Source organism: Nicrophorus vespilloides, unplaced genomic scaffold, assembly GCF_001412225.1.
Source record: "Nicrophorus vespilloides isolate i.1.1-1 unplaced genomic scaffold, Nicve_v1.0, whole genome shotgun sequence".
Classification (NCBI taxonomy): domain Eukaryota; kingdom Metazoa; phylum Arthropoda; class Insecta; order Coleoptera; family Silphidae; genus Nicrophorus; species Nicrophorus vespilloides.
The window spans coordinates 26,369-38,477 of record NW_017095776.1 but is presented as its reverse complement, the minus strand read 5'-3'; the positions used below and the strand labels follow the sequence as shown (position 1 = coordinate 38,477).

General features: G+C 40.0%; 1 protein-coding gene across 3 annotated transcripts; it reads left to right on the top strand.

Annotated features, from left to right (window-relative positions):
* The first annotated feature begins 3,789 nt into the window (after positions 1-3,789).
* On the top strand, positions 3,790-11,315 carry LOC108563109 (transcription factor SPT20 homolog). Of its 3 annotated transcripts, XM_017921707.1 has the most exons (10): positions 3,790-4,539; positions 6,967-7,154; positions 7,241-7,414; positions 7,630-8,016; positions 8,072-8,842; positions 8,903-9,142; positions 9,199-9,316; positions 9,392-10,270; positions 10,371-10,723; positions 11,045-11,315. In XM_017921707.1, the coding sequence occupies exons 2-9, from the start codon at positions 7,038-7,040 to the stop codon at positions 10,694-10,696; spliced, it is 3,012 nt and encodes a 1,003-aa protein (XP_017777196.1). In that variant the 5' UTR covers positions 3,790-4,539; positions 6,967-7,037; the 3' UTR covers positions 10,697-10,723; positions 11,045-11,315. The 3 variants fall into 3 exon arrangements, with proteins under 3 accessions (XP_017777196.1, XP_017777181.1, XP_017777189.1); XM_017921692.1 differs by lacking the exon at positions 11,045-11,315 and having other exon boundaries at positions 3,791-4,539; positions 10,371-10,786; XM_017921700.1 differs by lacking the exons at positions 3,790-4,539; positions 11,045-11,315 and adding an exon at positions 5,959-6,662 and having other exon boundaries at positions 10,371-10,786.
* Positions 11,316-12,109: the final 794 nt, after the last annotated feature.

The window sequence follows — 12,109 nt, the reverse complement described above, 5'->3', positions numbered from 1 at the left end:
AAACACACTTTCAGCTAACGAAAATTGATCGAAAATTAATGAAGAGTGGATGAAAAGCATTAGCGTTAAATGTGAATAAATATTTAATAGGACAAAGGAGGTAATTAATTGGATTATAATAACTTTAGCCATAGTGGTTCATCTAGTTGTTATATAGCCTAGAGAAGTGTTTCTCAACCTATGAGTTCGCGAAATGACAGCTGTCACCTTGTGTCAAAGCGAGGAAGTAATGAGATATTATTATCAATTGGGTTGCTATGCAACTATAAACAAATATGTTGTAAGACATTTGACGTAACCTAATACTTAACCTAATAATTTAATTTCTATGATCTAACCTAACCTAAATGCTGCTCAAATTTCGTTAAGGTTCTGACAAACTTATTTAAATATGAGAATTTGATGGATCAAACGATTAGCACCATTTGCACGTTGAATAATAGATGAAGGTACAGTGAAAATGAAACCAATTTATTACATCCACATTACGTAGAACGAATACGACGCGAGGTAATTGCGATGCAATCGTTCCGATAGAAATCTGAACGGTGTTCGGGGAGAATACACATTTTATCGGTCGAATAATTGTCCGTTTAGGGCCAATCAATCCGCAATAAAGACACAATCTAGATACCAAACGAACAATTGCGAGAATAACTGTAATTGATTTGTTTTTGTTGATAATCGTAATAGTTGTGGAATTGGATTGGGAACGGCGCGAGTGAGTCTAATGTAACCCATATTTTCGCGGCGTGCCAAGGGCGACCCAAAGGAGGGAAATCAATAAGGAAAAACGTTGTTATTATTATAATAATAAGGGTAAACAGAAGATGGAAAGTGTGTTTGCATACGATGCTCATATCGTATGCCCTTTTTTATTTCCCAACAAACGAGCTAACAATCCGACGGAGAGACAAACAAAATTCACAGATTAAACACGAATTACGTTTCGGAATTCGTTACATCCGTTACCACATATTTAACAGTCGAAGCACGTGTAATTTGTTTGTTTCTGTTTGGTTTTCACGAAAAAAAAAAACCCAATTTCAAACATTAATAAGCACATAAGATTAGAAGTTATAAAGTATTAGACTTAATCATCATTAAAAATGTAAATTTTCTTGTGTGAAATAAAACTCTTTGTTTTTGTATACAAAGAATGAATTTTAATCAATTATATATTTACCATTTTGTCCCATGTACTTCTGTCATCTTTCTGGAAACTTCATAATTTCCGTCTCATATAACTTCTGGTCATTATCAGATAAAAACTGAAGCAAATCCGATTTCAGGTCATCATAATTAGTGAAAGTTTTACCATTTAAAGAGTTTTGTAAACTTCGAAATAAATGGAAATCTGATGGTACAAGGTCAGAGCTCTATGGTTGGATGTGGCCTCACTTCCCAATCAAGTTCCAATAGGTTTTCCACGAATTACCAAAGATGTGAGAGAACTTGCATTCTTTTGATGAAACAATTCTGGCCATTTTTTTCTTTGATTGCTTCCACCAGTTTCATCAGTTGTTGACAGTAAACATGTTGTGTTCAACCATTAAGTTTGGGTGCCAATGAGGACAATGAGCAGAATAGACAGATCCCACGGAAGACAGTGACCGTTTGCAACGTTTCTTCGTATTTTCAACTAAAAACCAAACTGCAGAATAGACAGACTCCTCAAAACAGTGCCTTACTCTTTAAACTCCCATCCCGTTCGTATTAATAAGAATTAACTTTGTAAGTACAATTAGTATTTAGAAGCAGTCTCAGTAAAACCTTTAAAGATGAACATAGTCTTATAACAATCTTAATATGATGAGCATAGTCTCAGATGAATCTTAAATCTATCAAGTAACAAATAAAGTTATGTGAAACCAAACGAATTTCTTTAAATTCGCCACAACGACAACAGAAGTCCAGAAAACCATCCCTGGGACACGATAAAGATGTGAATTGTAATCACACCAGATTGATAACATGATCTTTTTTTGTTGCAATTTCGATCATCAGCTTCGTTTTGGTTTGTGATAGTTCATCACACTTGAATCATGATTATTTTCGTTTAAAAAAGTGTCGATTTCATTACATTTTATATAAATATTGCAAATATTGATTCGTTATGTTCAGTGAGACTTTTTTCAATTCATGTGAATATCAAGATTCTTAACAAATTCAAATTAATTTAAGTTCTTTTTATTTGTTGTGTGTGTGTGATACATTTAATCTATCTGCAATCTCCTACACAGTTATATAAAGATTTGATTCAGTTATGACTTTGATTTGGTCGTCGTAAACTTCAGAAAGTTGGTCAACTTTGAGTGAAAAATCTCGAAAACGGACGTTTTTAAACCAATTCTGACACGTGCATTCTGTTAAACAATTCACATATCGCTTCTTGCTTTTACGGAAATAGAAAATAAGTGGAAAATATCCGATTTTCATCTCTTGTCAAAATAACAAAATTACGCGTAGTTGGCTTCTATAGGAAGCTAAAAGTGACATTTTCACAAAAGACAAAAGAAAAAAATGATAACTTTTGACAGAAGTCATTTAAAACTAACATAATACTAAGAAGAACAACATAATACATTTGTCAACCCAATAATTAATAATTCAATATTATTTTCTATGATTCGACGTAATTTTAACGCGTAGTTGGCTTCTAAAGGAAGCTTAAAATGACATTTTCATAAATGACAAAAGAAAAAAATGATAACTTTTGACAAAAGTCGTTTAAAGCTAACATAATACTAAGAAGAACAAAATAATACATTTGTCAACCCAATAATTAAATATTATTTTCTATGATTCGACTTAAAATTACGCGTAGTTGACTTCTATAGGAAGCTAAAAGTGACATTTTCACAAATGACAAAAGAAAAAAATGATAACTTTTGACAGAAGTCATTTAAAACTAACATAATACTAAGAAGAACAACATAATACTATCTATCTGTCAATCAATAATTAACAATTATATATTATTTTCTATGATATTCGACTTATTTCGAAATAGAAACTCTGCTTGAAACTCGAGAATTGTATATTTGTATCATGATTATATAATATGATAATATTTCTTTGTGCGTTTTATGTAAAATATTGCAAAACAATGTATGTTGGTCGGCCTCAACGTCCCAGTTATAAAATACGTTGATCGTATGTAGATATGTGTCGTGAAAGAGGGAAAACGATAGTTTATTCAAGCCTCGCATGCGATATTTATGGATTCACAGGAAAACACTCATAATCTGAGTAAATACAATTTCGGATTGCATCGATGTGGGTAATAGCTTCTGAAAACGATTGATATTCTATTGAGCGCAATTAAATATTCTGTTTTCCTGTAAGATAGCTTTTACATTTTAACAAATATCTTAACAATCAACAAAGACATTTATCTCGAGAACGATTACAGCTAATTAAGAAACTAAGTATGTATTTGAAAATTGTAGCAAATAAACTAATTGTGCTGGTGTTTATGGAGCTTAATGATGCGTTACAGAGAAGATATACGAGCACATATAAATGTGCACAGTGGAGTTTTCTAAAATAAACCACAATGAAATACAAATAGTTTAGTTGATGACAGTTTAATGACTGGAACGTTTATAATTTATCAGTATGTAAATAAGGAATAGATTTCAAATAACTTTGTTAATTCAAATTCAATTAATTGTGAATTTATTGAAGGATGATTGAAATAGAAAAAGCTGAAATTTGATGGAATATCATGGTGTTAGTGAAATGAGGAATGGTTGGAATCTAGTGGGCTACGGTTTGCTATGGTAACAGCATGTATGTCTGTTTCATGTTTCTGTCGCTATCATCGCACGCACATGCATTTATGCAAATGAGCACGTGCTTGTGGTTGCATCCCAGATGCGGGCATGGCATGGCACAAACGGCACGCCGTTCGTTGCGTTTGAATGAATGATGCGACTATGATGGGAAGGAAAGAGGACTTCCTCGACGGAGATGCTCAGGTTGTTGTCGTCCTCTCGATTAACGAGCAGCAGGAGGAGGACTTTGACAGTTGTCGAGAGTGGTCACACGTGGTGGTTTATTGCACCGTTAGAGGGCCTAAAAATGTGTGCCCAGTATGTTTATAAAGTCGGCCCTTGAAGTTATTTATTTATTTATTACGGGGACGCACGTGATCGTACGGCGGCCGGAGCCACGAAGGAGTCCCCCAAGAGGAAGGAGCAGAGCTGGAGGAAGGTGCAGGAGGTACGCGCAGACGAGGAAAACCGATAATCGTAAGAGGTACACCAGTCAGAGGGAGAGCGACGAAGACGGAACGAGACGATACGACGGTGCGACGAAGACGGAACGAGACGGACGAGAGAAGAAGCAGCAACAATAATAATAATAGTTATTATCGTGGTGGTCAGGAGGAGTGAGAGAGACAGAGAGAGAGCCGTGCGAGGGGGTTGCCCGAAATTCGCCCCTATGGACGGTACAAGGATCGTCCTGCCGGACCCGAGCCCCACGTCGCATGGACCCCACACTATATTCCACAATAGACCTGCAGGAAAATAAGTAAGTCTAGCCAATAGGTCACCAATAGCAACCACCACGATTACATAAATAAACAAACAAACGCAAACGGGAAATACATGACCTACAAACATGAAAACCGTAATCCTGTTAAGGGGAAAATCGCGCTACCAGAGCCCGTAGCAGTAGTAGTAGTAGCTTCAGTTACCTTAACCCCCAAAAGCTAACGTCAAAACAGTGAAAATCTTCTTAATCGAACTCCAAAGATAACCGCAACCCTTTTCATCGAATTCTTACGTAAATCGCACGTTCAACGAAAGAGCGTTTCATGCAGTGCACCTAGTTTTTTCAAATATTTCAAAATTCTCGCGCACGTTTGGTTGCATACGTTCGTATGATCTGTCACCTTGACATGTTTACCTCGATGTGGGGAAATTCGCTGATAGCAGTCGCCTATCATTTCATAATATTTGTTTACCTCCTTGGATCCGATTTATTTACTCTATTTTCATGCACTCGCTGCAGCTGAACAAGTCATCCGCGAAGTTTGCTTGGATTTAAACCATAAGATTTCTTGTACATCATTACTGCACAATAGCATCAATTTAAAATAAATTAGATTTACTTTAACAAACGATACGTAACAACTTTAACGCAATAATAATAATATGTTTGGGATGTCCAACGAAAATCAAATAAACTATTTATTTATGCGAGGACTTGTGATTTTCAACATTTATTATTATAATAATAGAAAAATGATCCAGAAGAAGAATGCATTTTTTTTTAAATAACGTCGAATTAGTTTTGATTGTACAAATCATTGATCGGTTAGCGAATAAACCAGTTTTCTGGAAATAAACAAATTCTTGATTTTATGCGGTCGTCATTGAAACTGACCCCTTTGATCGTTTTACCAAAAAAATACATTCAATTTACATTGCAAAAGTCCAAAACGAAAACATTAGTTAATTATTTTGTACTCGTTTCAAGCTACATCTATGTTTATTGACTTCATTTCGTTAGGTAAACGTGCTTCAAATCAATTTTGTATTAGAAAATGTATGTTTTCATATGTATGTATGATTTACGTCTATATTTCAAAGAACCAGTTAAAATCATGAGTTAAATTTAATTGTCTCAGTTTAGCAATTTTACCAAAAACTAATTTGTTTGTAGGTTTTCTTTAAATTACTTTGCTTTCTGTACTTGAACAGTTCGACTTGACTTAAAGTAGTGATCTTGATTTTGTTTACTTTCGAAGTCATTAAAGTGTGTTTCATTCGGCTTGGCAATTTTCTTTGACCTAATACCTTGAGTGAGTTATAAATGCTCGTTTATTTATTGTTTTTTTTTTGTCTTTCATTCAATTTTGAATTTCGCGCGACTCGTATAAACATTTTCGTGATTGGTCGAAGGGTTCAGTGGTTGGGGTGGTGGACCGTCAGAGGGCCCCGCGATGCGTGGTGCCCAGAAGAGAGTATGTTTGTAAACTAGGGAGCCTGTGGAAATTCCTGAAAAACAAAACAAGCGCAACCGAAACGTCGAAGCTCTTCGTGCAACCTCCGCGCCTGATGCTGTTGCATAATCTGTGGAGAGAGAAAAGGGTCGGGGGGTTGCTGCTGCTGCGGCGGTGGTTGTTGGGCTGCAGCTACGGGGAGGACGTCCACGGGAAGCGCGTTTTCCCGACGGCGACGGTGGAAATGTGGAGCGCGTCAGAGTGACATGAGGGGTTAGGATTTCGACGCTGCCATCCGCACACAGAGCGAGAGGGGGCGAGTGCGTATTTGTTGTTGTCGTGTGAGACGGACAGAGGGATCTAATGCGAGAGCGAGCGAGAGGACACCAGGGATTCGGACAGTTGCCTCTCTCTCTCTCTCTCACTTCACACTCCTCATCCCCCGTTGTCATCGACGACGACGGGAAAACTTAACCTCCAAATATTCGCGTATCTGTGTTTTCCCGTTTCCGAGGTCCGAAGGAATTTTCATCAATGGACAGAGACGCTAAGTCCCGGACGCCGTGCGGCCCCGCATCCAACTGAGTCGCCCTCGCGATGCGACACCTTCCGCTCGTCTTTTTCAATGTTTTTTACTCATGTTTTTGTTTGTTTTAAATAACCTCCTGAGTGCAGTGCAGTGAGTGCGAGCGAGAAGGAGCGACGTGTAAGTTGTTTTGTTTCTGCTACAAATTTGAAATTACGCTGATTCCCATTCACCATGCATTCGCCTTATTCAGACCAATTCGAAAAGAAACGCCACCACCTGACAGAGTTGTACTCTCTCCCCCCACTTGTTCGATTCATCTCTACTGTTGTAACAACTTTACACTCCGAGTAAACAAACTTTGACAGATGTATTTAGGTTGTTTATTTCTGTAAATTAACCTCAACCAGTAATGATGTGGTGTTATACTTTTGTACTTGTTCTGATCAGACTGAGATTGTTATTGGAACGTTGTAACTTTCAGGGAATTTTCAATTGGAATAGATGCACTGCATACGAGGAGGGTCTGGATGTTAATTCGAAGAGACTCTAATTATGCAAAGCCTGGAGGCGGCATGTGAGGAGGGTGAAGCTAGCACATCGTCATCCTGCCAATGTGATCAAAAAAATAGTGCTGTTAATTTAAAAATGAATATGGTGTGCACACACTCGGTAAGGAAACTAGAAAACATATAAGATTTTATTAATTTTTATTTATTTTTGTATTACTTTTTCACATATTGATGGTTTGATTTTAGCGATCGTTTAAAAAGGCAAAAACCGCTCGTACTACCTCCCTGCCACTGCAGCCCAGCCAGGACTCTGTGCCAACGTCGAATATTCCTCCACCGAAGCCTCAATTTTGTATACACACAAAGCTGTTAGAGTTACATTTAGAAGAGTGTGCCAATGACCCAAATGCACTGAAAACTGTGAGTTTTTTTTTTCCTATTGAATTCATGCATACTGTAATGTGCGACTCCTCACGGTATAACTGTTCTTTTTATTTCTGCCCGTCCTCCTTCCATATTTTCGTAATCGTTTACAATACCTTAAACTTATTGTGAAAATGCTTTGACTTTGAAAATTCAGCTGCAAGATAAAGAAACAAGATGGGATTGTTTAATTGATTTCATGTCGCTTGCAGGGATTGAAACGGAATTCGCATCTATTGGAAAAGCTGGTAGCGAGAGAAAGACTGAATACATTAGTTCTAAACTTATATCCAGGTAATAAAGGTTACTCGCTGTCGTTTCCGATCGGACCGAACATACAGCTGAGCGCGGAGATGTGCAGCGGGGAGCCGGACACTGCCGACACGATACAAACAAAACTATGGCCTTATGAAGATGAGGAGCTGCTCAGGTACATTGACAATGAGGAACTGCCGGTGTTCTTCATCGACCTTCTGCTGCCGAACTACGGCTTCCTCTTTTACAATGGCTGCATCATTGCGGAAGTGCGTGACTATCGGCAGGCGTATCCCGCCTGCAAATGTGATATACACCACGTGCTTCTTAAACCGACACTCCAGGTAAGACTTTCACTTTCGAAAATCTATTCATTTTCATTGCGTCCTTATTTTCCAGAGCATATATGCTGATATTAACGAGATTACTGACGATAAAGTGGAATGGGGCGCGGAAGAGAAGCTGCAGCTGGAGAGTCAAATTCTTCTAGCGAGAAACCCGCAACTCTGTTTGGACCCGAAGAGCACGATAGCGTACGCAGCGACCAAGTTCAATCACAATAAGCAACTGTTGAACACGAAGCCACTGCGACGGGCGGCAAAGAGATACTCGCAGGTTGTGGTGAACAGGAAGAAGAGGCTTGTGCCGCACACACACAGGCCCGGCCTCGAACTGTACGACTTCCTGACGAGGACGCGCGGCAGGCTGAAACCGCCGAAGGCGAGAAAGCTGTTGCAGCACGAAGAGATCCGTCCCGCCCCGGTGCCGTCACTGGAACTGCCCCCTCTGAATCCGCCCACGCAGGGCGTTCACATCCCCGCCGATCGACTGGCCATGGAACAGAAGCCCTTTGACGAGAATAATGTCGTCAGCGATTGCTCGCCTAGGTTGGACGAGGTGTTCACCATAGAGCAGGACAACTACACGAAAGAGAAGGATAAGCAGATTCGTCGGATATATGTGATAAAGATTTCGATTCTGCAGCGGCCTTCTAACGAGGAATATCTGGGCGAACTGTACGTGGACCCCGATTACAAAGAGGGAGAGCGGAACGGCGTGGCGTGCACCTTCCCGCTGGGCACGCGCGTCCACGTCGAGAGATACCTGCAGCAGATCTTGGAAATTATCACCGAAGGTGGTAGGAAAATCGTGCGCGTGCATTACGTGAAGGTGGGTATCGATCGTTCTCGGGTCAGTATGATCAATCTAAAGAAGAACTGTGCTTTCCAGATGGGGAATCAACAGAATTCGCACGTGTGCTGCACTGCGTATCCGTGGGAATCGATCCGAGGTCTTCCCATACCGTTCTACAGTCCCACGCTGAATGGTACCGTTAACTCCGTGAGCATGCTGCATCAGCAACATCATCAACAGCAGCAACAACAACAACACCACCACCCACAGCAACAGCAACCACACCAAAGCACGCATCATCATGTGAACATGCAAAACTCTTCGGTTCCTCTTCTGGTTTGTATAATAATTTATTTCGATTGCTGATTGTATATTGTTTTGATTATTTGTAGCAAGCACAATTGCAATCGAACAACGCTCAAGTGAAGACAGCGGCGCAAACTCAAAACGAAGAAATAAATGCGCTAGCTACAATTCTCATGAATTCTTCACAGCAATTCCAGGCGGCGGGTAAGTGTTATTCCAATGCTTTTCCATAGCATTTCTTTTTTTTTTAATAATATTAATACTATATTTGATTTGCAGCTGCCAAACAACAGCAGGCTAAGTTGGCTGCGGCGCAGGCGGCGGCAGCGGCGGCGGCGGCTGCTGCAGCGAATAATAGTAACAATGCTGCGATCATAAACCTGTTGAATAGTTCGCCGGCGAGCAGTGTGAACAGTGAGGCGAGTGCGGTTGTTGTGAACGCCATAAACAATATGCTGCCGCAGCACGTGCAGACTATCAACCAGAAACTGCTTGGCAGGAAGATTACGTTGTCGAATGTACCGAACGCGCGAGTGATAAACCATGGGAATCTTATTGCAGTGAACAACAATAGCAGGGTGAGCCTGTCGGAACTGAATGCGCTTCAGCAGCAGCAGCAGTCGTCGCAGCAGCAACAACAACAACCTCAGACAATCACCTTGACGACAGCAAACAACGCCAACTTTGCGCATGCCATCTACTCGACGGTGCCGGTGAAGCAGCAGCAGCAGCAACAGGTGGGCGGTGGGCGTGTCATAGGGGACGGCGGCAAATCGGCTCTGTCCGCGTTGCTGGTTGGGACTCCTGCCGCCGATCGACCGGACATCATTGGGCCAAACACGAATTCTCTGCTGCTGGAGAAGCTGGCGGGTGCTAGCGCGAGCCCCAACCACGCCCAGAGCCCGCCCCAATTTATCTCCGGTTTGCAGAACGTGCAGGTGCAACTGCCCGGCTTCTCGCAACCTATCTCTCTATCCCTGAACGTCTCCTCTACGGGCAACATGGCCGGTCATCATCCCACAAGTCTTCTGGTCTCTGTGCCGGTGACAACAAGTACCTCCACGTTGACGACGGCCAGTCAACAGCCGCAGCCCAACAACGTTGCTTCCGCCTGCTCCTCGCTCACGCCCACCGTAGTCTTTGGATCCGGTAACATAGGTGAGATATTGTAGCTTGTCGAGATCGTCCTAGAAATTTCCCATTATTTCCTGAGCCATCGACATACGAATACGACGTGAACCACCTTTATAATTTGCAGCTCAATTAGTTTCGTCGGGCGTGAAGGGTCTCACGCAACAGGGGATCCGAAGCGTGTCGGCGTCCGGGGGCGGCGCATCGGTTGGATCGTCGGCAGCGGCGGGCGTGGCCATCGCACAGGGCGCTCAGTCTTTCCAGATAAAGGCGGCGCCCGTGCAACGGCCTCGAGTGCAGCAGCAGGCCGCGGCTGGCGGCGGCGGCGGCGTCGTCCAACAGAACATCGCCGCCGCCAGAACGATCCAACGGACGCCGATCACGATAAAGATGGCTGCCGCACCGCAGCCCACCCAATTCACCGATCTTCAATTGCACTTCGACAGGACATGATGTCTGCATGAGTACGCTACGTACGAAGTAAATATTTTCCCCCCTTATAAAAACTTCAATGAGAAAACAAAATCATGCATGCTTACCATCTTCATACCTTTTTTATATTCGTATATACTTATATGAAAAATAGATATATTTTTTTTTTGTTTTTCGATTATTTTAATTTTTCAAGTCAAAGATATACATATATATATTTTTTTCTTTCTGTACATACATAATACAAGTGATGCTGTGATTAGTACTATTATTACTATTAATTATTATTATTTTTGTTTTTTTTTTTATATATACATAATTTATTCATACAATTCTTTTTTTCGGGAATTCCTTGTTGCCCTCCTCTAGATATTTGAAACGCAGAAGAAACAGCAACGGTACCAACGATTATTAAGTCAGCAACTTGTGCAAAGAAGATAATAATAATAATGTAGAAACGAAGAAACAGGAACAGCTTGCTGAGAGAACTCAAACAATGCGAAATAATATTAACTATGTACATTTTTTTTTTACTATATTTTTTTATTGTTGTTTATTTCCTCTTCTCCTCCGTTCATGTAATGCTAGTCCTAGTGATTATTTGTTTTTTGTAATAATTTTATTTCTTACACACACACACACACACATTTATATATATATTATATTTGTATATTGACTATATTTATACGCATATACGTATATATATACATATGTATTTAGACAACAGTGTTAATTGGATAATTATTTTAATTAAGACATTGTAAAATAATACTGTAATATTTGTATTAGAAGAAGAATGGTCAAGAAGATGATGAAGAAAACAGAAACGATGATGATATGTAAAGAAACTGCCCTATATTAGAGTAGAGATATATATATATATTGTATTATATAATGTTGTAGCTAAATGAATTGGTAACGCCCATCGTCGTCGTGAGGTGGGCGGGGCGGAGGCGTGGCGACCCGCAACCGCCCGACGTGCACAAATCAGGGATATACAAAACTTTCTTTTAGGTATTCTATTTTGCGTGTAATAAGTTTAAAAAAAAAAACAACCGTTTCATAATATTTTCTCTCTATCTCGTTCATTTCGCGCGATTTTCATAATGTTTTTTCTTTCATTAAATATATATATATGAAATGATTACTTAAATAGCTGTAATTGTAATTATAGCGAACGTTTCATAAGACAGAGACAATTCTTAGGGTTACATAACTATAAACGATTGAGATACGGTACTTTTATCTGCAGGGAAATATATAAAAAAAAAAATGCTGAACACAATTGATATATATATATATATTCGTTGAAAACAAAAGAAAGAGAAAAAAACGCGTTTTTCGTTTGTCTTGTTTTCTTGCGCGAAGCCCGGCTCTAACTAAGTTTGGTTGAGGAAATTATTATTTTGAATCCAGTATTGTAGTGGAGAGATG